The 27,494-nt window shown below is 48.5% G+C and overlaps 1 protein-coding gene across 1 annotated transcript in view; it reads left to right on the top strand.

The window, feature by feature from the left end:
• Positions 1-23,114, top strand: part of EPHB1 (EPH receptor B1) — a 417,459-nt gene extending 394,345 nt beyond the window's left edge. The window contains exons 13-16 of the mRNA XM_082715150.1: positions 9,741-9,890; positions 16,147-16,340; positions 18,199-18,354; positions 21,652-23,114. Of these exons, the coding sequence (XP_082571276.1) occupies positions 9,741-9,890; positions 16,147-16,340; positions 18,199-18,354; positions 21,652-21,760 (609 nt within the window). The 3' untranslated portion in view covers positions 21,761-23,114. The remainder of the gene's footprint in view (positions 1-9,740; positions 9,891-16,146; positions 16,341-18,198; positions 18,355-21,651) is intronic.
• The last annotated feature ends 4,380 nt before the right edge of the window (positions 23,115-27,494 follow it).

Below are 27,494 nucleotides of genomic sequence, written 5' to 3'. Positions count from 1 at the left end.
TGTTTGTCAGATTAGACCCAGGTTACGCATCCTATATTATTTAACTAGTGGTGTGTCCTTGTTGCTCATCTGCCCCTCGTGGTGATGTTAAGAATTGCATATTTTAAATTTGGGTAGAGAATAGTTTATTTCCCAAAATATTTTGCCGATTTAACTCCCGCCACAGCTGGTGAGAGTTTGCCCATGTCCCTGTTCCCTCGCTCACACTGAGTCCCATCAGGCTTCTTATTCCTGACCTGTACAACTTACCCTCTTGTGAATGCTTTATTTTAAAAAGAAAGCAATTGAATGTTTTTTTTTTTCGCATTTCAGTTGGAGATACACTTTAATATTCTTGTATCTCAGCAAATGTTTCCCAAATACCGAAAGTGCAGTACACTCTGGCTTTTTGTGTCCCAAAGCTTACTTGGTCTTGGGCAGTCTGGGTTGGAACAGCACAGGTGGGACAGGACACCTGGCTGAGAGTCCAGGGCTCCATGTTCTGTGAAAGTTAAACAGAAGCCAATCCTTTTTTCCCCCATTTGTCAGAGAAAAGTTGCCACCTGCCCTCCACATAAGGGACACATTCCCCCATTTATACCATTACCGCTCTGAGGAGAAGGCAGTGCAGGATTTGGAATGGGAAGACCCAGGTTCAAGTGCCCTCCCCACCCTTGATGGGGCAAGGATACAGGCTGCACTTCTCTCCTCACCAGCTCCCAGTGCTTGTATAAGGAACTTTAGAAAACTGACTCACATGAGCAATGTGCAAGGTACATGGAAAGGAGCGGGCCTCCCTGAAGGGTCTTTGGGGCTGGTTCTGCCCTCCTTGGCCACCCCTCGTGCCCACCAGAGGAGGACATGTGGCCCAGAGAATAGGGCTCACGGCTGGAGGCAGGCAGAGCAGCCTTGCCGCACATCTCACACTCTGCCAGCGTCAGCTAGCAGCTCCTCATACACCCCTCTGAGATAATTAAGCATTATTATCCCTATTGGCAGGTGGAGACAGTAAGACAGAGTGGTTAAGTGACTTGGTTATAACTGCTGGGATTGTTTGAGAGCAAAGCCATGCCAAGAAGGGAGTGTGGTTCAGAAGGCCAGAAGAACATAAGCTATTTAATGTGACTGATTATTTTCAAATAGCTATTGGAGGGTGGGGACAGGAAGAGAGACTACAAGTGTAGCTAGTGGGCATTGGTCAGGCACCAAAAATTATACTGTGAATAAGGAACATACCCAGCATATCTATTAAAACGGTTGCCATGGATAATCTGTCAGATGCTTACATCAGGTGAAGAGGAGGAAAAAATTAAAGGGTGATAGTCAACTCAGTGAGGATGATGGAATAAACCCCATAGGCTTCCCACATGACTGGACAGAGGTCCCTGAGCTGTGCCAGCAGAGGCCACATTGTCATGGGAGGGGCAGGCCCAGTCCAGGAAGCCCGAGTGCCCTCATGCGTAGGGCAGGAGTGCAATGCAAGAAGAGTGTGGTGCCTGAGCTCATGGGGGAGACACAGGGGCAAAGGTGGGATGGCCCTCACAAGTAATTGACAGAGACAGGAGCCACAGAGACGTGGGGACAAGTGGGAAAGCCCAGGGGTCGTCAGTGCAGAGAACTGTAACTGGTTAGGGTGGTCTTGGGGCTGGGAGTAGGCAGCAGTGAAGCAGTGGGGGTGGGAGTGGGGCTCCAAGAAAAAGCACCGTTCTTGTATTTTTCAGAGAAGCCTTGGGTATGTACTGGACATGGCACAGGAAAGGGAAGGTAGAGAGATAGCAGCGTGGTTGCCTAGCCCCTTCCTCAGTCCTGCCCCTCTCCTGTTCCCTGATCCTCCCCAACAACCTTGTCAGCCAAAGGTCCCAGAGGCCTGCCGTCCCCACCCCACCTTGGGAGCTGGGCTGTTTTCCTCTCAGTGGCATGGCAGATTCCTTCTTGCTGAGCACTGGCTCCCTCCCTAGTTACCATCAGTCCAGCCTCTGGGAAGGTCAAGAGCAGAGAAGCCACAGCCCTCTGGGCCACTTAATCCAACTACTCACTCGAGAGGCCGGCTTTTCAGGATCATTGAGAGCAAGGCCCAGGTTTCTGGGATTGCACCAGGAGAGACCCAGTCAGGCGCCATGTCAGAGCCGATCAGAGCCCGGTCAGAGCCTATGACCATTTCCAGATTCTCTGGAGAGTGCCCTCTTCAGGGCAGAAGTGGTATTGTTCCCTGGCTTGGACCAGAGAAGGTACCCATGGTCAAGTGAATGAAGGCAGCCCGTGAATTATTTATCTGGGGCCCTCCACACTTTTTTTTTTTTTTAATTATAAACTCAAGAAGTGCTATATGACAAAAATAATAAGAAGAAGAATGTCTGCCCACATCTCAGCCATCAGGGACTATTTTGAGGGCGAGTAGTAAAAGACAGCTGTTTGCCCGGCTGCTATAGTACAGAGAGACAGCTTCTGGTTGGTTGAACAGAATTTTTTTTTCCAGCTGGGAAACGTCACCGAGTGGCCTTTCTGTTCTTCACACATGAAACACACACTATCATCCGCATATTTTTAGTTAATTTATGTCCAAATAGGCCTTTCTCTAGCTGCTGGAAAATGATGTTTGGGCTGCAATTACCTTTTGCAGCAGCTCACAGAAGGGTTTCAGCACTCACAAAGCTCAGGGGAGAGGTAGCAAGGACCCCACCGACTGTAAATCTCTCCATTTGTAGTTATTCAAATCACATATTTTATTACTAGTATGAAATACATTGTGTCATTCATTTTGGAGGAGCAACTAATGCTTCAAGAAAAGCTTTGAAAAACATTCTATTTAGAAACAATTTTGTCTGAAGCCAATGCAGTGTGTCTTTTTGGGTTGTCTTTTCTCTGTTATTTGTGTCATTTGCATGACAAATAAGACCATCCTCTCCAAAAGCTCACCTGTTCCTGCAGCCTGTTTCCCACCTCAAGTTCTAATTCTCTGTATGTTGCATCATAATCCTTAGCACGGTAATAAATTACAGTGTCACCATCAAGATTGTGGCTTCTGGAAAGAAATAAGCAGCAGGGCCAGATGAACTCTCTCAGAAGATGGAGAGACTGTTTTCATGCAAATTCCTGGCTTCCTGGGGAACCAGGAACAGCCTCTTTATTATATAGACTCAATTGCATTTCTGCAGCCAGAAGCCATTTCCACTGGCTGTAAGAGCTGGTAACACTCAAGAAAGATAACCTTTTAGGCAGAACCTGCTTTTCCTTCCTGGCTGATACCGGTCTTATCTGGAAAAATCACTTTGCTGATTAGGTTGGGGGAAACGGGTCAGTGTACTTTCCAAGCGCTGTTAAATAGAGACATTCATTCTAATATAATTTCTTAATTTAATGGTTGGACCCCCTTGGTCCCGGGCAGTGGCCAGTGACTGGGGAACCAGAGGAAGGCGTAACCCACGGATGCACCCTGAGGACAGGACCATCAGTGTCTGGACTGTTTGACAGTTCATGGTAGATGTCTTACCCAGGCTGACCAGCTGCACAGGTCAGGATGGTCACTGCTGCACAGTGAGTGTCCAAAGGCCACTCCGGAGGGACACTTTCTGTGCAATGGAAACTTCACTTCAATAAGCCCTGCATTTCCCTTAGGTCACAACTATACTTGATGGAAACTTTGGTGAAACCAGCTTGCTAACTTTTTCTCCCCCATCATTTTGAGATCTTTCAAGGCTTAGTGCAGTGTTGCCAAACACTCACCATATATATAACCATTCATTCCCTCTCCCGTGGCAGATATCGCTCATCAGCCATGGCCCTCTTCCTTGCTGAGCTCAGATGAAGTCTCAGAATCCTTCTCAACTGAGACACTAACAATGCCCAGAGCCCGTAATCAAGAAACCTCACTCAGTCCCTGATTTATGCTGGGCTGGTCTATGACAGTGGTTCTCAAAGTGTGGGCACCACACTGGGAATTTGTTAGAAATGTAAATTCTCAACCCTGCTCCCCTCTCCCCACCCCAGAACTGGTAAATTCGAAAGTCTGGATTAGAGTTCTGTGATGTGTGTTTTAACAAGACTTCCAGATTCTTATGTACACTGAGATTTAAGAACCACTGTTCCAGGCCAGTGGCTGTGACTAATGACTGCACATTAGAGCCACCTGAAGCATGTTAAAATGTTAAAACCTACCAGTGCTTAGGCTTCACCACAACCAGAGATTCTAAATAAATTAGAATACCCACTGGCATTTAAAAAAAAAGAAAGAAAGGAAATACAAAAAACAAACAAAAAAAAGCGAAAAAACCAGCCTTCTCCAGGGTGATTCCAATGGTCAGCCAAGTTGGAGAACCACCAGTTTGGGTTTTCTGAGTCTGACAGGAATAAGGGTATCGATGCTGCCTTGAACTCTAGCTCTACAGCTCAGGTGTGGCTCCCTAGGCCTGGAGCAGCCAGCTGGGTCTTCGGACCCTCTGGTAAAGTGCGGGTGGACTCTCCCACGGGAGTGCCATGACTCCCCAGTGAGTAGGAGGAAAGTCATGGTCAAGGCTGCCTTCTGACACTTGTCCTCATTACCACAGTGGGGGAAGTGCCATGGAGCTGCCTCTTGACATACTCACCACGCAATGCTCACGTGGCTGAACAAAGGGAACGTGTATACCAGGCTGGGTCCAATCACCAGCACGGAGGCAATGTCGCGGAGGGCCCCGGGGCTTCTCTGCTGGCCTTCAGTCTAAATGGTAGAAGTGCCTCTCACTCCCAAATCCCACTGCCTCCTAAGGGCGGCAGGAGGTGGCAGAGCTACCTGGGAATTCAGCTACAGTGCTTCTAAGCTAGGGCCTGAGAAACATTTATATACTCAATGTGTTAGTTTCCTGTGACTGCTGTTACAAAGTAGCACAAACTGAGTGCTTTCAACCACCCCAATTTTTTCTCTTGCTGTTCTGGAAGCTAGAAGTCTAAAACCAAGGTGCTGGCTGGATAGCGCTCCCTCCCAAGGCTTTAGGGAACAATTTGTTCCATGCCCTTCTCTTAGTTTCTGGCTGTTGCTGTCAATCCTCGGCCTTCCTTGGCTCACAGGTACATCATTCCAATCTCTGCCTCCATCTTCCTGCATTGTTCCCTCCTATCTGTCTCTGTGTATTCACAGGACCCTCTTCGGATACCAGTCTTTGGCTGCTGGGTCCACCTCTTTATCCAGTATGATCTCATTTTACTTAGTTACATTTTGAAATACCCAGTTTCCAGATAAGGTCACATTCACTGGTACAGGAGGTTAGAACTTGAACATATTCCTTTGGGGAATGGGGGCTGAGTGGGATACAATCCAACAAACACAACCCAATAAATCTTGTTTAATGGTAACAATAATACACTGAGTGGTTCACACATATATCATGCTGGATCTTCCCAACAACCCCAATATGTTTTATATGCTGTAAACCTTTTGGAGAGTTGTTTATTGTGGAATTCAGAGATATTGCATGATGCTCTTGGTCATAAACCTATCGCTTCCAGACTTCCCGGGGATTCCTCATGCAGCATGGTCCCAGTATTTGACGGACAAGTCTTTTATCACCACACTCAGTATTCATGAGTGTCTTGATTCCTGCTACATGCCCACTGAGACTTCATCTCACACAAGATGGCAGAGAAAAGCACTGTAGCAATGCCTCTCGCCCACGCAAGTGTTACTTTTATGGGCATCACTGGGATAAGTTGTCAGCAAGGGGAATGGGTGTTATGCTCAGACTTTGGCTTCCAAAGCTCCACAATTGACTGAGTTTTAGAACCAAAGCTATGAGCTGTTATGTTTAATCTCACTGTGACAAGAGAGTGAGCTGGCTGGGGAGCACTGGGGCTATCCACTGATCATTGAGAGTGGAGCTGAGTCTCACCACGGACTGCCTCCTCTCCGCCAGGGTGCTGGGCAGCGTGGGTCCCACCTCAATGCTTTTGCAAGGCTGGCTGCGGCTGAGGGACTGATGGATCTCTATGCGGAGACCTTCGACCTGGTGGTCCCATGCAGGTGTGGGTTAGCTGCGTATAACCCACTGCCGAATTAATCCCCTGCTGAGTATCTTCTCTTAGTTCATCGAATTACACACACGCACACACACTTTAGAGTTTGCCTTATACCAGGATGAAAGCATGATTATTCTAAAGCAGTGGATTTCAAACTTTTGAAGAATTTCTCAGCAGCACAACCACTCAGTGTAAAGCTTCATGTGGAAGGTCAGGGTCTGAAGTCTTGTTGGGGAGATAGGGGTGAGATGCTCCTCCTTTTCTTCTCTTCTTCCTCCCACACATCCCAGCAGTGGCCCCGTGGCAGCTCTGGGGAAACTGGGTCCCTGCAGAATGCAGACTGTCTTCGCGTCCCTGGCAATAGCAGTCATCTGGTGTCTTGGAGAAAGAAACCCTGTGCTGGGGACAGCACACCCTTGAAGACCACTGTCACCCTTTCTTTGCCCATGTGGACACAGTTTCCTTCCCAATGAGCCTCAGCTGTTCCTCAACCCCTGAGAATTCTTCCCTCCTGCTCCTTCCCAAATCACACATTCTCTGTGCTCTCATGCCTGCTTTGGTGAGAGCCAGTGACTCCTAGAGCACTTTGCAATCATATGAGTACATTGGCCCTGGGCCTTCTGGCTCAGACTTCTCTCCCAGCAGGAGGACTGTCCTCTCTAGCAGACCCCTGCCTGCTGTAACACCATTCCATTAACTTTTCTTCCAGTCTCCCTCCGTGGGGCTGGTCACTACACCTAAATTAATAGTTTTCCTTTCACATAACCAAAGACAAGTTAGATAATCCTCACCATAATTACCTCTGAGCATCAGAAGGCAACACTGATGATGTGATGTTTGAAAGGCTGAGAGAAGTTTAAAATTCCCAGGAAGGAAAGCAGCCATCCCTGTGCTGCACCTCGCCGCCCACCCGCTTTCCCTTCCTCTTGTTTGCCTTGGAGGTCAGCATGGACCTGCTCTCTCGGCTAAGTGAGAGAGCTGGTATGACAAGCTGTCACCTGTCTGTCCAGGGCAGCTCTTCTGGAAGGCTCTGCTCCCTACTGGGATTGGTGGGGGGCGGTGGCCGTGACAGGCCAAACTCAGTGCTCAGTGAGGCCCGGCAGCGCAAGGTGGCGGGAGGGCCGAGGCGCTTTGCCAGCAGGCCCAGCGGGCCCCGCTCCGCCACTTTACATGCGAGAGGGAGCAACTCAACAGCTGTCACCGGCAGCCCCTGGGGTCCGCTCCAGACTTGGCAGAGAGGACACCTTCAGACTCCCAAACCACCTCTTTGAAATTCAGAAGAGCCACTTCACGCCCCTCCCCCTCTCTGACACACACAGACACACAGAAGATAAGCCCGAACTCTTACCCACAGACCTACACAGCCAAGCTTTCTCTCCATCGCCCACTCTGCTCTCACACATACTGATAAGTACTCAGTCACAGAGCCCTGTTCTCTCTCTCTCTCTCTCTCTCTCTCTCTCTCTCGTGCACGCGCGCGCACACAGTCACATTCTCTCTCTCTCTCACACACACACACACAGTCACATTAATTAAACTCCTGCTCTCTCCTGCCTCACTTAACCCAGGTATTCTGAGAGAACAGAAACCCCTCCCCTGGGCCCAAGCCTTCTCCGGGTGCGGAGTCCACTCCCTTGGCGGACCCTGGCCTCCAGGCATTCGATGACTCCTGGTTCACTGGCTGAATTTTCGCCCCTCTCTTCCCAGACTTGGGTGCCTGGTAGATAAAGCCGGTGAACCCACTGCTATTCTGGGGCCAGCGAGAACAAAGCAGCTGAGTGCAGCAGAGGCCCAGGCCTTCCCTCTAGGCATTTGTCACGCTGGCATTTGAGCAGAGGCTATCTCCCACAGCAAAGGCCTGCTGTCGTCCTCAGGGGAAATCAGGGCTGGCTCCTTTGCAGGAAGCTGGATGTGTACCTGGGGAGGTCCTGGCCGGGTAGGGGTCCCTACTCCTCCCAGACCCGGTCAGGAAACCAGATATAAATACACTCTGCCTCTTGCTCCTTTCTCTGTTGCTCGCCCTCAGATTAACCACTTACACATTTTAGAGGTATTTGTGCCCAAGTCCAACATGCATCTTTGGTGACTGGAACAGATCCGGAGCGGTCAGTATAAATATAGCCTCTTTCGGGTGGAGGCTTGAGTCCGCTGTGGAGGGGAGGGAGGGAGTCTGTGTATTGTGCAGGCAGAGTCCAGGCAGGGGGAAAGGCTGGGGAGGGAAAGCCTGCCCCTTGGCAGGAAGACATGAGAATGAGGATCGTATTTGTTCTAGAGAGGGATGAGCTGCGGAGAGCAGTGCTGGCAAGTGCCCCCACTTCACCTCGAGGAGCCGAGGGCATCCCCTGTTCTCTGCCCCTGCCCCTCCCTCCCCCTAGGGGTGGCCAAGCTCCAGCCATGTCCAGCTCCCCCTTGCAGCTGGTTAGCATCCCCGTTCTCATCCTGGCACCTGCACACACTCCTCCCTGCGTGGGCTTCCCTCCTCCCCCGTCTTTGGTGAACTTCTGCTGCTTGTCCCCTGGGACTGAAGATAGAGTGGAGTAACAGTTCTCATGCATGGGGCATGCCAGGCCCTGTCCCAAGCACTGTGTGGATAGGAACTCACATAATCCCCCCAGCAATCAGATGACATAGGTGAGACTGTCCCCCCCCATTTTGCTGATGAGAAGGAGTTGCACACAGAGGTTAGGTAACTTGCCCAAGGTCACATAGTTTGAATGGGGCTGTACTGGTTTCCAGACCCATGCAAAGGCTCCAGGTGCTTGCTCTTAAACCCTCAGGACACTGGTCCTGTGGCTTCGTGGCCACCTTCGCCACCCACTGTCTATTACTTTAGGGCGTCTACTCTGGCCCTCAGACACCCTGTCTCTGCCTCGGCCTCACCCTCCTCACTTTCTGTCTTGCGAACGACACATTTTCTGTGTCTGTTTTCTTGTCTTCCTTCCCCACTCCCTGTGCAGCCTGAGGGCAGGGACCATGCCTGGCTCATGTCTGGAACACCAGCTCCTCAAAAAGGACCTGGCACGAAGTAGAGCTCACTGCCTAACATTGACGGAAAAAATGGAGGATAGCCATCCTTTAGGTACTCAAAACAGGCCAAGGTCTGGCAGACAAGCTAAGGGCCAAGCAGAGAGCCAAGCTGGAAACATCCAGTGTGGGTTCGGAGGGCAAGAAGGAGAAGCAGACATAGGAGTGAAAAGTCTATCTCCAGCCTCCAAATATCAACCTCCACCGAAAGGCAGGGAAGGTGGCCAGCGCCTACAGAGACCTGGCACTGGGCCGCTCAACCCAGTGCAGCCCAGGGCTGTCCTCAAGCTGCAGGGTGAGGAACCCCCCCACCAACCCCGACAGGTGGAACACAAATAAAATGGGGTAGGGGGCAGCAGGGTGCGACCTTGTAGTAGAAGGCCCCCAGGAAGGACTGCCTGCCATGTTCTTCCTTTTTGTGTTTGTTTTGCTTCCCCCTGACTCAACATTAGGATCAGCGTGCAGGGAATTGGGGACCAACAAAACCCCAGCACAGCAACCACCCCACAGGTGTGCCCAGATACGGTGTCAGACTAGCACGGGCCACACAAATCCCCCACCACTACCCAACCCCTGTACGTGGGTGCAGAATGAAAGCTAGCCATACGGGGTGGGCTCTTCTGGCTACCGTAATTCACAAGGTGTAGGAGGCCCGAGGGGAGTGCAAAGTACATACAGACCGAGTTCATTTTCTCCTGCCTTCAACTAGAAACCTGACCGTTGGGCTGACCAACTTCTCTGTCTTCCAGGGAGGGAAGATCCCCGTGAGATGGACAGCTCCAGAGGCCATCGCCTACCGCAAGTTCACGTCTGCCAGCGATGTCTGGAGCTATGGCATTGTCATGTGGGAAGTCATGTCATTTGGAGAGAGACCCTACTGGGATATGTCCAACCAAGATGTGAGTATCGGCGGTAACCGATTGCCATGAATCCCCAGCCAAGGGTTCTCATTGGCAGTGGCAAGCCAGCCCTCCTATCTGGTGTCAGCTCAGGGCCTTACAATCTGAACCTGAGGTGTCCGGGCAGGGGTACAAGGAACCCCTTGACACCAGTGTTTGGGCTAATCCAAGAGTCCGGCATGGAGATGTGGTAACGCCAATAGCCCCACAGGCACCCGTAAAGGTGCCTGGGCCAACCCAGAAGCCCCAGGAGCTGGTTCTGAATGACTGTGGACCATGATCTAGGACAGGCCCAATGGCAGGAGTTCTGGCCCTTCTTCAAAGCGCCCAGGCTGTGTGCTGTCCTGCCATGGGTGACAGAGGGGAAGCGGAGCTGTCTGTTCTAACAGATGTGATGCCTTGAGCAGGTTGCAGTTTCTCCGTCATTCACACCTCTCTGCTTTAAAGACAGGAATCCTAAAGGACCCTTCTTTGCTGAAAATCTACTCTTTGGTGGGGGGGGGGGGTTGCTCTGTCACCTCTCAGTGAAGGAGGAGCTGATGGGGCTTCCCAAAGCTGGTCACATTCAGATGGCCCACAGGAGCAGTGTTATCTGAGCACCGCTCCAGGTTTCCCTCCAAGGACAGAGGTGGGCAAGGAAGGGGAAGAGTCATCTGGAATGCTTTAAGCAGAGGTGTTCCAGATGGGATCCTTTGCTTCATAACCACTGCAAGGTGAGGAAGACTTCTGAGGATGATTTGCTTTGCTAAAGCCCCAATTTAAAGTCATATCTGGATTTCCACACTGCGTTTGGTCCTGGGCTGTTCCTCCAGACCATTCCGCTTCTGTATTTTCAATACCTGCCCTTCCTTGGGAGCGGAGCAGATTGCTAAACCTGCATTCCTCCATTCCGCTTACTCCGCCCATCCCCTTGGGGCCGGTTATTGCATTTCCCAACCTAGCAGCTGGAGGGGCAGGGCCATCCCCAGCACACTTCTTCTCCAACCAGCGTGACTATCCACACCTCCCTGCTTCCGTGGCTCTGAGGTATGGCCGACTTGAGAAATCTGGCCTCGGCAAGCCCTCTGTCCCACCTGAGGTATAGAGCCACAGCAGGTGCTCAGAGGATCAAGAGAGGTGGCTGTGTAGGAGCTCGGGAAAGCTTTCCCAGGGGGAGTGTGGGGACGGGACGGGCTCCTCCCAGCCTCCAGGGGTGCTGGTAAAAGGGTTGCAGGTTAACTAGGTCTCAGGACCATGTGAGGCCTCTGGGTCCCCTCTCATCTCTGATTATCCATGCCTCACCTCTGCCCCTGGAACATGTCAAAACAGAAAGTGTCAGAATTGATGCCGAGGCTGCGTTCACGAAATCAGTGGCCTCCCGGTCCCATACAGACTGTTAGAGTAATAGATGGGATCCAGAACCATGGAGGCCCTTCCCTGAGACTTTAATCCCATTAAGAACAATTCAGCACACAAAGAATGGATTCTGAAACCTTCTGCCAGGCGAGATTTGACATTCAAGATATTCTCAGCAGATAAATTCACCTAGAATGAAAACAAATGGAATTTCCGATAGCAGACTTCCAGAATTCCCAGATCAGTCATTCAGCAAACACTCATCACTGCTGGGCATGGTGCTTGCCGCTTCTGTCCCTGGGTGTCCACAGTCCGGGGGCACGTACACTGGGTGGTGGGAACACTTAGAAGGAGGAGGTCAGGAGGGCTTTCCAGATATTTGACTCTCGAGCTGCGTCTCAAAGGGAAGAGGAATATATGCAAAGTAGCAGTTTATTCCAGTTTTGTGGTATTTCTCCCAGACAAGTCCCCTCAACATGGCCCTGAGGGCAGTTCTTCTCTGGATGGAAGGAGGTGCCTTTCGCCCCCTCGGAAAAGGCCTGGCCTGAGAGACAGCCAGGAGGGGCCGCGGCTGCCCCGGGCTGCAGCCCCACTCGTCAGAAACCAGGAGGTGGTGGCAGTAGAGGATTCTACAGATGACAATTGAAAGGCTTTAAGAAAGGGAATTGCAGAGGCAAGTCGGAGTGCTGGTAATTGGGCTTCCGGAGCCCAGGAAGGTCTTTGAACATGTACAGAGAGTTTGTCAGCCAGAGAGAGAACTTGGAAGTTCTGCTGCTTGGATCTGATTGACAGAGATAATGAGAGTGGCAGTGTCTGTGGAGAGGAGCTGCGGTTTTACTGAAACATCAGAGCTCGACTTAACCCCCTCTGCCCTGGTTCCTCCACGACACTGAGCTTCTCCACTTCGGTCTCCCCTGCGGAAGGTGGAGCAGGTGCCGCCGGACTCGCTAATGAGAAAGACCTGTCTGGGCGCTACTGGTAGCCCACAGAGGATGGGAGGACCCGGGGAGGGGCCCCGCTCCTCTCCCAAGAAGCTCCAGTCACTTTCTCTGAGGCACTGGGGTCACACCAACAGCCCCTGTCCCCTCCCAGCCCCTGCCTTCTCCAGGTCTAGGGGAACAAAGGCGGCCCCTCCCCCCTCCCTGCCCCAGCCTCCTAGGGTGCTGGCTTGTGCTGGCCTTCAGGCCCAAAGGTTGCTGCAGACCATTCCAAGGGAGCCAGCCACCTATTCTGCCCGAGTGACAGTTGCCTCATGTGGTTCTCTTACTCCCACACCCTCGCTCTCCCTTCTCTCTGGAGATGCCATCTGATCTCGTTCTAATCTCCAGTGTTTTCAACAGCCATTTATCCCAACCTGCTACAGACCAAGGAAAGGGACCCAGGACTCACTCTGATGAATTCCAAGAGTCTGCTCAGATGACCACTCTATGCCCCCAAGCTTGGTCTGTATCTTTTCACACAGTTCAAACATGGTAGCAGGTGTTTACAGCCCTTGGCTGGCCAGATGGAAGGGGCTTCTCCCTGTCTCCTCCCTGTTTTCCACATCTGTTAGCAAGGCAGGCGTGACCAAGAATGGTCCCCAAACCCCACTAGAGGACCACAGTTCTTTTTTTCAAATGATGATGTTTTAATTTGATTTTAAGTTATATACTCAGAAAATTTGGAAAATACCCAGATCCTTAAAAAGAGTCAAATTCTCCAAAGTCACAGCATTTCAATGAAAGACTTAAGCAGCAGATAAATCAATTAATGACCAAAATAATTTTTTCTTTGGGGTGAAGAATAAAGGCTTTTTTTTTTTTTCAATGTACAAGAGACATCCATGGCTTCCAGAATATCAATTCAAGTAGTAACAACAAAATGATCTAACAGAAATAGCAAATGGCATGAAGTTCCATTTTGTAAACACAAGTGTGAGTATCCTCTATCTTGGAAGGTGAGAAATAAGGTTCTGGTATTCATTAGCTCCCCCACCATGTGCTTGGTGCTTCTCAAACACTACCTTCTAGGCCTTCAAGTGACCAGAAGTGCAACAGTAACCCCCTTTGCCAAGACAGCTACTGTGTTACACGTGGTAGGAATGACAGCCCCCATCTGATGAAATGATGCCTTCTGCTGTTCACGTGTATGGTGCTGGACATCGCCTCGTCATGTCATCTAATCTTTTTACTAACCTCATCTGTGAAATTTCCAGAAGTCAAGTGACTCTCCCAAGGTTCTCAAGCAAATAAGAAGTGAAACTTGGATTCGAACCCAGGCCACCAATGTCTTTGTCCTTAGCTATGATGCTATACCGTCCCCAGCACTGTGTGTGGGTCTGCCTCCTGGCTGACCTGTGGGGAGGAGGGATCAGTGGTTCTGATGTCCTCTTGAAAAGAAAGAGGGTCTACCAAGCTAACAGAGGAAACACAAAAGCAAATGGCAGGACAGTCTTCAACATGTCCAATGAGGGGGCGTGCAGAGGAGACATGGGAAGCATAGCTCGGTTGCATTTGATCCATAGATTACAGAGAGATGATCCACTGTGTGCACGGGTCCCCCAGGTTCGTTCGTGGCACTCTGCCCAGGAAAGCTTGGGTCAGTGGGTCATACCATAGAGCTGGGCCTCCTGCTGAAGGGCCCTGACTCTGGTGCTCCCTCTGGTTACGGGCAGATGGGAGAGAAGCTTGCCAGTGGGAATACATACTATTTGGGGCTCTAGCATCAAATAATTTGAGCAGAGATGCCAGCAGTTTAGAGGAACGTGAGCTGCCCTACACTGGAAGACTTTGGGGGCCCCTAGCCTGATGAGGGTTTGAGAATAGACACTAGACCCTCCCGCTAGCCCTACATAGCTTGTCCTTAGGGAATCCAAGAAGAGCCATTCAATGGATAATCCCACTTGTCTCCACAGTGACTAGGGACTTTGTGACAGGGCCCCTCAGTCTGGCTGCCTAGAAGGAACTGGAAAAAGGTGCCAATTTATGAGCCAGGCTGATGGAAAGGCTCCCCGGCCACCCTTCCTCATGGATGACTTGGTTGAGCTCCATACCCCTGCTTGCTGCCCTGAAGACATCAATTTCTGGACTGTTCTCCAGGCTGATTACAGTGGCAGCCCAACAGAGGCCTAGGGAACGAGGGCTTCAGGATACTCCAGACTTAAAATCAGACCCTCCTGCAATGTCTTCTCAGTCCTACCGTTTCCTAACTGTGGTTCCCCAGGCAGGTTATTTGCACTGTGTGCCTCTGTTTCCTCCTGGAGAAGTGGGGCTGTAATGCCCTCCTAAAAGGAGAGAAGGTGATTTGATTGGCAGGAGTTTGGCTAAAAGTCTGTCAGCGGCATAACATAAAGTGAATGTTTCCAGTCCCCAGTTTCTGGATAGTGCTAATATCGGTATGGTTTGTATGCTTGTTGGCTTTCCCACCACCTAGAAGAGAAGGAATAATACACCTTGATTATCTCTAATGACTTCAGGTCGTATTATTTCATGCCCCACTTTATGTCCTATATACTGGGCATAGAATTTGTAAAAATATAAACTGATTGAAAATGCTTAATTTCTGACAGATCTACAAGGTTAAAAAAAAAAAAGAAGAAGAATGAAATGAATGTGACATTTTTTTAAAGTAGAGGCAAAAACACCTGAAAATCCCTGAACTCCAAATTATTTCCTTTGTTGTTTAAGGTGCTTGAGCTGTTTATTTTAATATAAAATCAATGTATAATTATTATAGAAAATAAAAACACAAGCAAAAAGAGAAACATAAAGAGCACTCCTGGGTCTACCTGCCCAGAGGCAACCGTCATTAACACCATGGTATGTATCTTTCCAAGGTCTTTTGTATGCATGGGTGTAATTACTGTTTCTTGTTTTGTTTTGATTTTGGGGTTTTTTTTTTCCAAAAGCAAGATTATACTAAACCTGCAGTTATGCCGCCTGCTCTTTTACCTAATATTACAATGTGAGTACATTTCCATTTCAATAGGTACATTTTTGCAACATCACTCCAAGGCGCTCATTGTATTCCAGGCCTTCCATTGTGGTAGGAGGGAACCATAATAAATTCACATGTTTAGCACTGGGTCGTTTACAATTATCTTCACGATGATGGAAAAAAAAAAAATAGAAGAAGCATAATTGATTTAAATGAATTGGAAATTAAGAAGTAAGGTGTTAAAAAATAAAAAACTCTTACAACATATGAAAAGTAGGAAGAAGTACTTAAAGATCTGGAAATCTGAACAAAATTGTCCCCCAGAGACTGCGCAAATTACCTAAACCTGATCGGGAAGGTTCATTTTAGCTCACTCGCCGTGTTATTTTGACCGCTGTCACTGTACTTAACCAGTTTACGTAGCCAAATTATCTTCAACCCAATGCATGGTGCTGCATCGTGGAGAAGAAGGCAAACAGAGCACGGGAAGCTTCGAGAAGGGCCCTGACACAAAGTAGGCTCTCTATCAAATGCTGATCCCTTCCCTCCCTTAGCAGTGTGAGGACCAGGCCACTGCAGGCTTCGCAGGGTATCCTTTAGAACTAACAGACTCACTAGGTTTCCCAAGTGCCATTGCTCCACCACTGCCCCGTGCCACCAGCTGCCAACAAGGCAGAATGGTGCCTGATGTCCCGATACAGAGAGAAGTTCAAGCCATTCACCAGCTCATCCTTCAGGAAGCATTGACAGAGATTCAGTATGTCAGGCCTTGCTGCACATGCTGAGGACACGAAGGAACAGTGAGACATGGTCCCTACTTTCCAGGAGCCCACAGTCTAGGGCAAAAGGCTAAGTACATATACAGCCCATTATGGTGAGAGGTACCTGAGCATGGAAGGAGAGCCCCTGATTCAGGGAAGCTCCATCCTTAAGGGCTAATTTATGAATTTATGTCTGCTGGTGTCTCTTCACCCCATCATACCTGTCCCCATGTGCGTCACTGCAGGTCATCAATGCCATTGAGCAGGACTACCGGCTGCCTCCACCCATGGACTGTCCAGCTGCTCTGCACCAGCTCATGCTGGACTGTTGGCAGAAGGACCGCAACAGTCGGCCCCGCTTCGCGGAGATTGTCAACACCCTGGACAAGATGATCCGGAACCCGGCAAGTCTCAAGACTGTGGCAACCATCACCGCCGTGTGAGTTTCACAGAATGGCATGGTTCCTGGGTGTGGGTGGTCGCACTGTTGGGGGCAGGCCCAATAGCAAGGCTGCTAGCCTTTAGATATGTTAACAGTAAGGGTGAGGTGCTTAAGTTTATCCACCAATGGAAGAAACTCCAAGACATTTTTCCTTTTTTTTTTTTTTTCCTCACCTCTCTAAAGTATTTCCCACTCCCAGCATGGGCTATGGGCAGATATCAAGATACCCATCTGGGTTTCCACCTTCTGCTGGCTCTGTAATGATTGAGGAGTGGTAATGAGGCCCCACTTCTGGGAGATCCTATTTCCAGAAGGCATCCTTTCTGTTAACCACACCAGGTAGAGCTGCAGACTTGGAACCTTGGCCAACTTATTGGCAAGTAAAAGCTCTGATTGCTGTGGGGCATAGACAAAGCCTTTGGATTGTTAGGAGAGAATGCACAGAATGACTTTGGGCTCCTGTCAGCAACAGTCAGCTCTACATTACTCTCTAACACTGCAGTGTTAGCTGGCTGATTAGCTGATCTTTTCAACCATAGTTTACTGGGCACTTACATGCTAAGCTCTGTGCCCATTGCCAGCAGTATCGAATGAACAAGATAGACCTGATTCCTGCCCTATTGGAGCTTAGAATCATTTAGGAGTGCCAAACCCAGAGGATCACTTAAAGGAATGCAGACTTGAGGCCTTGATAGCCACTATGACAGGGAGGTGCATGGTGTTGGATAGCATAGACACATACCTTACCTGGTATCAGGGACACATCCCTGATGAGCGTTCTTCCAGTTGAGTGCTGAAGGGAGGGAATGCATGAACCAAATGAAAGGAAGATTTGAGGAGAGGAACAGGTGTTCCCAGCCAAGGAACAGCATATGCAGAGCCTCAAGGATGGGAAGGACAGGGTCAGTGTGTTCAGAGTCCAGTCTATGAGGGGACTGGGTCAGGGCTAAGGCTGGCGAGGTGGGCAAGGGCCAGACACTCAGAGTTTGTAGGCCCTGTGAAGGCTTCTGGGCTGGATTTTCAGAGCAGCGAGCACCCATTGAAAGGTTTGACATGGCTCGGGATCAGGGTGAGGGTTATGCACATGATGCACCTGCATTTTTCAAAGAACGCCCACCTACAGTGTAGACCTTATGTCGAGAAGAAGGAACATGTGTGAAGAAGATGGGCAGGAGAATATTGCAGCAATAATGATGGAGAAGATAGGGTCCTAAGTTGGAGTAATGGTGCAGAAAGAGATGGATGTGTTCAAGAGATTTTGGAGGTCACATCTTTAATTCTTGGTGAAGGACTGGGCATGGGTCTTGGGGGTTGACGGATATGTCAAGGTGGAACCCTGCCTTGTGGGTTGATTTGTGGGGTGTTTGCTTTGAGAATGTGCCAGAGAGGGCTGTTCTGTTCCATTGATTTTAATTAGCTGAGGACAGAACCAGGAAAAAAAAAAAAAATGTTACCTATACCTAAATGTTACCTATAGATTTGGGAAGGTTATAGTAAACTTCATATATTTTTAAAAGAACCATATTCTTGGATGGTGAAGCTCCTCAATCCCAGTTTGCAAAGGAGGAACAGGCCTTCTCTTCCTCCAGACTGCATGCTGCCTCAATCTATCTGTCTGGCCCAGCTGAAGTGTAGCAGGGCCCACAGGCAGGGGAGGGGCCACCTCACCACCAGAATTCTGAAGGAAAGAAGGGTCAGTGCAGGTCTCCCCAGTAATCCGCATCCTGTCAGCAAGGTACTCTCAACCTGCATGAAGTCTGCTGTCTGCCCAGAGTGTGGCTCTGTCCACACACCTTTGAAGTTGTGGGCTCACTTCTTCCTTGTCTGTCTGTCTCTTTCTGTCTCTCTGTCACAGGCCTTCCCAGCCCCTGCTAGACCGCTCCATTCCAGACTTCACGGCCTTCACCACCGTGGATGACTGGCTCAGTGCCATCAAAATGGTCCAGTATAGGGACAGCTTCCTCACCGCTGGCTTCACCTCCCTCCAGCTGGTCACCCAGATGACATCAGAGTAAGTGATGGGCGTTCACCTCTGTGCCACCTGTGGGCGGGGACCAAGTCTCCTTCCGTGCTGTGGCTCAGGGGACCAGTTCTGCTCTCTGGCCTCACCCCCAGAGCTCCACTTCTGTTTAGAACCAGGCCTGGTGGGGAAAGGCCCTGGAAAGATGGAGGGCTCGAGTGGCGAGGCTGAGATCGATCCTGGTCCCAAAGGGGAGTTCTTCTAAGTCACAGCCATAGGTCATTTGTCTCATCATCAAGGGTCTCTCCTCCAACAAAAAGAACATCCAGATGGAGAGAACACAGCCAGCCAGCACCTTCAGCAACATTGCAGGAAGGGGTACTGCACTGATTCAGCAACAATTCCAGACGTGTGGGGAGCTCAGATCCGTACTTAGATAGCGCTCGTGAATGAGCAGATGTTTCCATCCCCCACCAATTATTTACCAGTCTGCAGCTCCCACAGGAGGGTGGAGGAATACGGAAACTAAAATTATTCAAATACGATGAGAACCAGAAAGGGTCTTTAACATCCATTAGTCTATCACTTCCCCAAGAATGTTCTGAGCAGCACCTGTTCTGGGAAATGTTAATAGGTTCTCCTTGGAAAAAAAGGTCCCCCGGTCAAATAAATTTGGGAAATACTGAACACTTTATCACTCTTTTGGAGATTCGCTACACATATTAGCATTGTAAAGGCCATGAGAAATCCTGAAAAAAAGAAACCTATTTAAAATTATTAAATACTGTTGAACCATCTTTTGGATGGGCAGGGTTTCGTGGTGTGGTAGTTTGGGAAATAATTACTTAGCTCCCCCCTTGCACTCAGCAGATTCAGAAAGGAGGTGAGTTAGCACCCGAAGCTTCAGTGCTCACGAGTGGCAAAGCAGGAGCTACAGCCTTCTCTCCTGAAGGCCACTTCCTTCTCCTCCTACCAGTTTGCCCTGGCGGCACATCATGCCCAAACTTTGTGGCATCCTGAAATGACCTGGGAATCTTTAAAAAATATATATATGGATGCCTGACTTCCACTGCTAGATTTTCTGGTTTAATTGGTATAAGCTGAGCTCTGGGCATCGGGATGTTTAAAACTCCCCACGTGACTCTTGTGCAGCCAAGGCTGGGAAGCACTGGACTGAAGTTGGCAAGGTTTAAATTTTGAATACACGCACCCGGCTAGAGGGGGCCTCACTGGCCACCTGGTCCATAATGTGTATGGACAATATGAGGCTTGGTGGCCTGTGACACACATTTCCCAGGTTAGAGGATCGGTAAATCCTCCAGGCAATTGGCAAACACTTACGGGTCCCCTGTTATATCCCAGACACCATGCTAAGTGCTGAGATTTCCTCCTGTGGTGGGCCAGCTACTGGGTCCCAGGGGAGAGGGGTGGTCCCATCCAGCCCCAGGAGCTGAACCCCAGAGGAGCAGCTTCTGTCCTGGGGAACAGCTTTGCAGTCAGTCTTCCCTGAGTCCTGCTCTACCTCTCTGAGGTCGATTCTTGCCAGAAATGATGGAACCTCCACTTTCTCCAACAAGATGGCTTGAGCATGCATCTAGCCCACGATCCACAAAACAGCAGAATTCATTTTTTAAATGTAGGTTCATTTTTCTGTTGATGCCTAAACAAGGCACTCCCTGTCACCATAAATTATTGTCAGGCACCACCAAAAACAAACAAACAAACAAACAAACAAATAACACACAAAAAGAGAAGAAGAACTTACCAGTGGCAAACCAGGTTCCCCATCTTGCAGAGATAAAGTGGATGTCCTAGAGGATTGGAAAGCCTGGAATCAGGGGCAGAAGTTGGTGCCCATGCTGGTGGGCTGCTCATGCTTCCTCACTGTGATATGGCTGAGTGTGAGGCCATCACCCCCTAATCCTCCTCAACTAAAGGAATCAAATGTAGTACTTTCCTTTGGTCCAGAAAAGGAAAAATTAAGGGATTTAGTTCAAAGTAAAAAATGCCGGCACACTATTGGAGCAATGTAGTTGGTTTCTTGAGAGATAAAAATGGAAAAAGTACATGAGCAACTAAATAAAATAGATTACAGGACAATTTGTGAATTCCAAATTCAAGCATGCCTCTCAGAAGTGTTTGCTGAAAAGACATGGACAGTTCGACAAGCTGAGCCAGCTGCTGCCCGGAGGTGCTTGACCACCAGCTGAAAGGAGGGGTTGAGGGAAGCATAGGCACCTAGAGGTAGGAGCTAAGAAGAGTTTTAAGAGCAGCTCTATAAGCGTGGCTAAGAACCAGGTAGTCCTGAGTTCTAACCCAGCGTGACTGCCAATTGTCTGTTGTGTGATCTTGAGCTTGTTACTTAACTTCTCTGAGCCCTACTTGCCTTGTTCACAAATGAGCAAACAGTAATAGTACCCATCTCATTGGTTTGTGGTGAGAGGTTAATGGACTAGTGCAAGCAAAGCATTTGGCCTATTGCCTGCCTACAGGATGCACATGAGAAACAATTACTGCTTAAACTATTATGGACTTTGAGTGGTTTGTCAATATTCATGAAATGCTTCATTAGGTATAAATGAGATAGTATACAGCACATGAGAAGTGCTCGAACAATGCTATATTATTATTATTTTATTTACTAACTAAATATTTATTTACTAGGGAAAGGTGCATGGATCTCCCCAAAATTAAATATAAGCCATGAACTTGATCCTATTAAGACTCACAGCTTAAAGATGAAGCCAATCCAAACCCCTATTCTAAACACATTACTTGGATTCCTGCTTGGGCAGATATTTGAAAGTTATTTTGAGATCACCCTTCTTAAAAATTCATGACATTAAAATTCAAACAGAGGCAGAAAATGGAAACTCAGGGGAAAAACATCAGAAAACCCAGCAAACCCCACATCTTTCCGATCTCAGTGGGTGATCACTAATTTAGGCAGAAAGCTCCACAGCATAACTAAAGCCCCATATAGTGTATGCTTGGTGTATTCATAAAAGCAACAGAGGAAAGTTCCAGTCCACGTAGGGTCAGGGACACAAGGAAGGGGCTGCTTCAGAACCCAGAGGTGAAGAACAGGGCACAACACTTCGAGGATTGTCCAAGTGGGAGAGGCCATTGGGGATGAGGGCCACTGCATAAAGCAAGTGAGATTAAGCAAGAAAATATCTAGGTAGGCGCTTGCCAAAGACTTGGGTAAACTTGAGTGTTGGATTTTAAACACTTTTATTTAGTCTGTTCAACTATTTCAAGAACTTGCCTTCTGTGACGAGCTTTGATCTGTGAAATGTTGCCCTAACACTAAAGTGCCTTTTTTGTGTGTGGCTTTCTCCCTCCCAGAGACCTCCTGAGAATAGGGGTCACCTTGGCAGGTCATCAGAAGAAAATCCTGAACAGCATTCATTCTATGAGGGTCCAGATGAGTCAGTCACCAACGGCAATGGCATGAGAACTCTCATTTTCTGGGGGGAGGAGAGGAAGGAAAAGGACCAGGCTCAAGAGGACACCAGAGGTTTACCACTGTGGAATGTTCTGGAAAGATGGGCTTCTTGACTGAGAAATGCATTACATCAGTGAAGAAGAAATTGGACCTGTTCTTAATGGGCAACCTTCACTTCTCAGTGACAGAGCATGTTTCAGATGCCGTGGGAAACCCAATCTGTGATCATAAAAGCACGAAAAGGTGACGTTCAACGAAAGTGAAGACAAAACAATATGCATCAGGGGAACCAAGAGTAAACTCGCTCCCCCCTCGGGGGTCTGGAGTCACCCATCCACAGGAAGAAAGGGAAGGAGGTAGAGGGAAGAAACAGGCAGTTTTCCATTTTCTTCCTCACCAATGACATTCTTTTCTTTTCTCCTTTTGTACTCCTCCCCACGAGCCCTCTCCCTTCTCCCACATCCATTTCCCTTTGCTCATGACTCATGTAGGGAAGTTCCTTCAAGCAAACCCCAGCTCCTGAGTCTCCAGATGTCGTTCTGTCAGTTGCCAAAGGACCTTGCTGACCACTGCATGGGGGATCCAACCAATTCAATTAATGTCTTCATATTGAAGAAGAGATGTACCTTCAATTGAAAACCTTGTTTCTCTTTTGTTTGCATTTTCTGCAAAAAGGAAAAAGAAACCACAAATTGGGGAAAAAAAAAAGAAAAACCTGTTTCTGTGTGCAGGAGCACACACATGTATGTCTGTCTTCTAAAATGACTGTGCTTGTTCGTAACAGATGCAAACAAGAAAGAAGAACCGGGAAGTCTTTGCCCCCGGAAAATCCCAAGGGGCTGGAAAGTGTTGTTGGTTTGGTGTTCTGACTGGCCCAGTTGGCCCATGGGCTCAATGGGGAGAGAGGGCAGGGAGAAAAATAAAATGAAAGGGGAAAAAAAAACTCTCAGGAGCTTGCAAATTCAGACAAGAAACAGGTGAGTGGTTTGAATTGGAGGCAGTGTGGGCCATTCTAGAATGATACTGACTGATTAGTTGTTCTTGGTAACATCTGAAGAGAAGGAGAAGGAAAGTGTTTCTGGAGAATGTTCTTCCACATCCCTGAAATCTGCAATTCAAGAGATGGCAAGGGAGAATTCTTCTTACCTGATCTGTGGACTGGCGTAAGCCGTGTGGCATCCGAGGAATGTTTCAAATGTGTCTGTGTTTCTCTGCATTCCTTCTTGTACCTCATTGTTCAATTCGCTTTTGTAAATTCCACCTAACATTTAAATATTTTTAATTTCTCCTTTTCTCTTAATCTCCTTGCTAATTTTATCTGTCTAATTAAAATGAGCAGAAGCATGTCTGGGTTTACATAGAATGGTGTCAGAGTGTGTGTTCTCAGACCCCAGTGGGTCCATCCCCAAGTTCTAGGAGAATCCTTAACAGGTGTCCTTCTTCCCCACAAAGGGGAGCGAAGGAATACCTTCTGTACCTTGTGATTCCCAAGAAGCAGAATATATTAGACTCTCTCTCACTGATGGAACCCAAAGGGAGAGCTGAATAAAATATGAAGTTTTGAAGCCTCAGATATGCAGCTTACGAAGCCACTGGCAGATAGATATAAACAATCACCAGTAATAGACCATCAGCCCTGATTTCAGTTTGCATACTGCATTTGGAAAGTTCATATCCAGGCCGATTCTGTAAAAACCACTGAAGCCTATTTTAGACGGCTTGCTTGTGCTATGTCTGTGAACACGCAGTTGGGTCTGGGGGGAGGGGCTTGAGCCAGTAAAAGGAGCCACATTTCCCCTGCAGCTTACTGAATGCAAATTTAAGGTGAGATGAGCCTTTTCCCCCAGTCTTAGGAAACATTGTACAGGGGGAGGTCATACCTTCTGAAGACCCTTCAGAGAGGTTCCTGGACCTAGGAGTACAGCTCTGATGCCAGGGGGCCCCATCTCAATGCATAACTCTTGTGCTTATCCCCTGGAGGCCAAGAGGAGATGGACAGAACTGTCTTAGAGGATTTGTCTATGGTTGCAAAGGGCCCCAACCCAGCCATGTAACAAGTAGAAGAGAAAACTTCCTCTTATTAATAGCTTGCCAATTCCATGCACAATTTGCTAATTACCCCAAAGACCTCAATCCATGAAGTGTCTTACAAGACTAGGCAGTTTGGCTAATCTACTCTTAATTTTCCACAGGAGTGAATTTTAACTTACCACCCAATTCCTCACGCAGCATCTTTAACCCAAAAATTCTCACTGTGCCTCCACCAATGCCAGCCCACCTTCTGACCGTCCACAAAGCAAGGTCAAGGTGAAGGTCGTGCCACACCCGTGGGTTTAGTTTCATTGTAAGATCCCACCAAGGAGACAGAGAGTGAGGGGCAGGGGGGAGTTCTGTAGCACGGGGTCCGTCCTTAACCTCTCTGAGCCTCTGTTGCCTCTTGTTTCTAATCCGATAGTAGTATCAGCCTTTGATGGGGCCTAACACTCCTAAGCAGGTTCTGTCTGCCAAGTGCGGTGAAAGTACTTCACATCTACTAACTCTCTTCCCCACAAGCATCTTGTAAAGTGGTAGCTGGTAACTGTCCACCCCCAATTTTCAGATGAAGGAACAGAGATAAGAACCTTCCGGCATTACACAATGGTGGAGTAGGGATTTTGACTCAGGCAACTGGGCTCTTGTTCTCATCACGATCCTACTGGGTCTCGAGCTTGAACATGCATTGGCATCGCCTGGAGGATGTGTCAAAACACGTACCACTGGGCCCAACCAGTGAGTTTATGACTCAGCAGAAATTGCCTGGTGGTGCTGCTGCTGCTGGTCCAGAGACCACACTTTGGGAATCTTGGCATTCTACTCACTGGAATTAGTAATCAATGTAAAGTTCTTGACCCTGGCAGTGATAGCTGTTAAAGCTCTCGAGCTACCCAGAAAGAGAGGAATGAACCCTCGCCCTCCTCTTGGGCACAAAGCGAAGGGAGAGGCTGGTCTCCTGCACAGAGGTATCTGGCCTGTTGACAATTTGGAGCCAGGAAACTTTACTCACACCCTCAGAAGAGCTCCTTGGGGAGAGTGCTCACTGGTAGTGAGATCCCAGGCTTCTGAATTTCGGTTAGATCTGCTACTTTTGCGTCTGGCAGAAGATGAACTCCAATTCAGATGGTTTCTTTAAAAAGCACTTTGCCCAGTGGTGGTGGCCTGTGGCCCTCTGAGCCAAGCTAAAAAGACAGAAACTATGGCCATGCTGGTAGCCCAGGATATGGCTGACAGAGGGGGCTTCTCTGCCAGGGACATCCACAGCCCCCAAGGGTCATGTGGGTGAAGACTGCACAAAAAACAGTGGCCAATGTTTCCCTCGTGCTCCTGGCCCAGGGGTTATGGGAAGGGAGGTGATTTACGGGAAATCCTTAGAGACTATGACCCAGCTCTCTGCGCTATCTCCCTGGCCTCCTCAAATAACGGAAGGCAGGGTTGTAGCAAGTAGATAAATCTACAGAGCAGGTGTTTATTTTATCCTCTGGAGATCACTGAAGCTCAGAGATGTCAAACAGGTACCTATACCACCGAAATCACATGTCCGCTCTCACCTACCACCTCTCCATGCCCCCACCCCCCACAAAGTTATGTGTGGAGCTGGGCCAGTGAGGTAGGTCCCCTAGGATCATTGAAATTGCTGAGGTTCCCAACTAGAATGCAAATCGAGTAAGGACAGAAGTTACCCTTGGCCATGCTTTTGTGAATAGAACAGAAACCAGTGAGGTTTGAGAACTAGAACGCCAGGAATAGTCAGGGCAGGAGGAGTGAGACATCAGGCAAGAGGGTGAGAATCTACAATGTGCAATTAAAAACACAGGATTCTAACAGCTAGATTTTGTTCTAAGAAGACCTTTGTGAGCTAGCCTGGGAACCTCATTACCATTTCAGAAATAATAATGACCTTGACCCCAACTGAGTAAGAGTATGATTAGGTCCCTGGCAAGTGAAGCAAGAAGAAGCATGGGCATGATGGAGAACTAGCAGCAAACGGGAAGAAGCCAGGTTTCTCTGCCAGCAAGAAGGTTCAAAGCATGCTTAAGTTCCACGTCACAGGGAGTTCTGCACTCATTGAGATGCCTTGTTGTCCATATAGAAGTTTCTGGGTCATTTTCAAGAGTAGCCAGAGGTTTTTGTACGGTCTAAGACATCAGTATGGCTGGGGGTTGGTCATGGGAGAGGGGGCTCACTGAAGCCACAGAAGGGTCATCCAAAGGGGGGACAGGGTGGCTGGATCACACCAAAAGGTTATTCAAGTTGATCAAGGTCAGATGGCAACTTTGTTCACCACCAGGGAATCCCTTAAGACTAGAGATCTCCCAAATGAGAACTGCTCACCGGGCTCTGAGAACCAACTCTCAGTCCCTCTGAGAGAGTGCCAGCCTAGTGGGGGGCAGGTGGGGCTTGATGTGTTCTACAGATCCCGCTGAAGGGTGGGACCACTTTAAGCAGAGGTGGATGGACCTCCATGACACAACTGGGAGAAAAGGAGAGCTCTCTGTTTCTTTCCCCTCACCCCTGCATCTCTCCTGGGCTAACCTTGCTATTGCAGGCCCTTGCTATTGCTAGGAGTCATGACTTGGCACACAGCATTCATTCTCTTCCAGAAACTTCTGGCAATCCCCAGAGTGAGAGTAGACTATAGACTCAGGTCATGTCCTAGTCACCTCTATACCCGGCACGCAACACATTGCCTAACACATGGCGGGTGCTCAATATGTATTTGGTGGCTTAAGTAAATTTGAGTTGAGAAAGTTTTACATATCATTATTTTACCTACAGAAGTCCATGACCTCAAGCAGCATCCTTTTAAAAAAATTAATCCCTAGGTATTTAGTTGCAATCTTTCTCACTTATTCTTAGCAGCTGTCAATTGTAAGCTATTCTAATTTTAGTTTTGCAAAGTTTAACACACTCCTCTTCAACACTGTCCGCATCTTTCACACGATGTCACAGTCTTCCCCAGAGGACTGGCCGGGGAAAGCAGCAGTCCACCGAGTGTCAGTCACTGGGTACAGCAATGCACACAGCCCTGTCCTCGGTACAACAGAGGCAAATAAGAGGATCAATGGAGGGCAGCCCATCCTTCTGAAAGTAGAACCAGGGTTCCTGTCTTGCAAGGCTGATATCTGGCTGGGCAGAAAGGATGGCGGGACTTTCTTCCAAGAGTTGTTTTGCCTTTCAATATCTACTCTTCCTCCAAGATTCCTGTAGTCACCTTTTCCCCAGAGGGGGGAACAATTGAATTAAGGAACTAAAATTACGGACAGACAAACCACTTCCAAGGTACTGAGATACTAAGCCCATGCTATTTTGTTCTTTTAAAATATAAAGATTCTCTTCTCTCTAGTTTTCTTTTCTGCTATTTAAATTCAGATTTGCATGTACATTAAGATAAACGAGAGCTCTGGAAATGGCTTTCTGACCCAGAATAGGTGACAAATTCCAGTTACAGTCATTTTAGCAGGACTCAACTTTGTACATGACTTCAACAGAGAAATAGACAGAGCTTTGGGAGCACAAAGAACTCTGCTGCCATTGTCCTAGCATCCCTGAAGGCGGGTCTGCTAAACTGCAAGCAGAGTGAAGCACTTACCAACTGGAGAAAGGAGATGGGAGTGGTAGAACTGGTCTTGTAGGTGGAGGGAACAGAATGGACAAAAGTTCCAAAGCCACAAAGAAGGTGGCGTGTTTGTGGGATGATAGGCTGTTG

The sequence above is a fragment of the Mustela nivalis genome (assembly GCF_964662115.1).
Source record: "Mustela nivalis genome assembly, chromosome: 1".
NCBI lineage: Eukaryota > Metazoa > Chordata > Mammalia > Carnivora > Mustelidae > Mustela > Mustela nivalis.
Note: the sequence above shows the minus strand (reverse complement) of the source record. Positions and strands in the feature narration are given on the sequence as shown.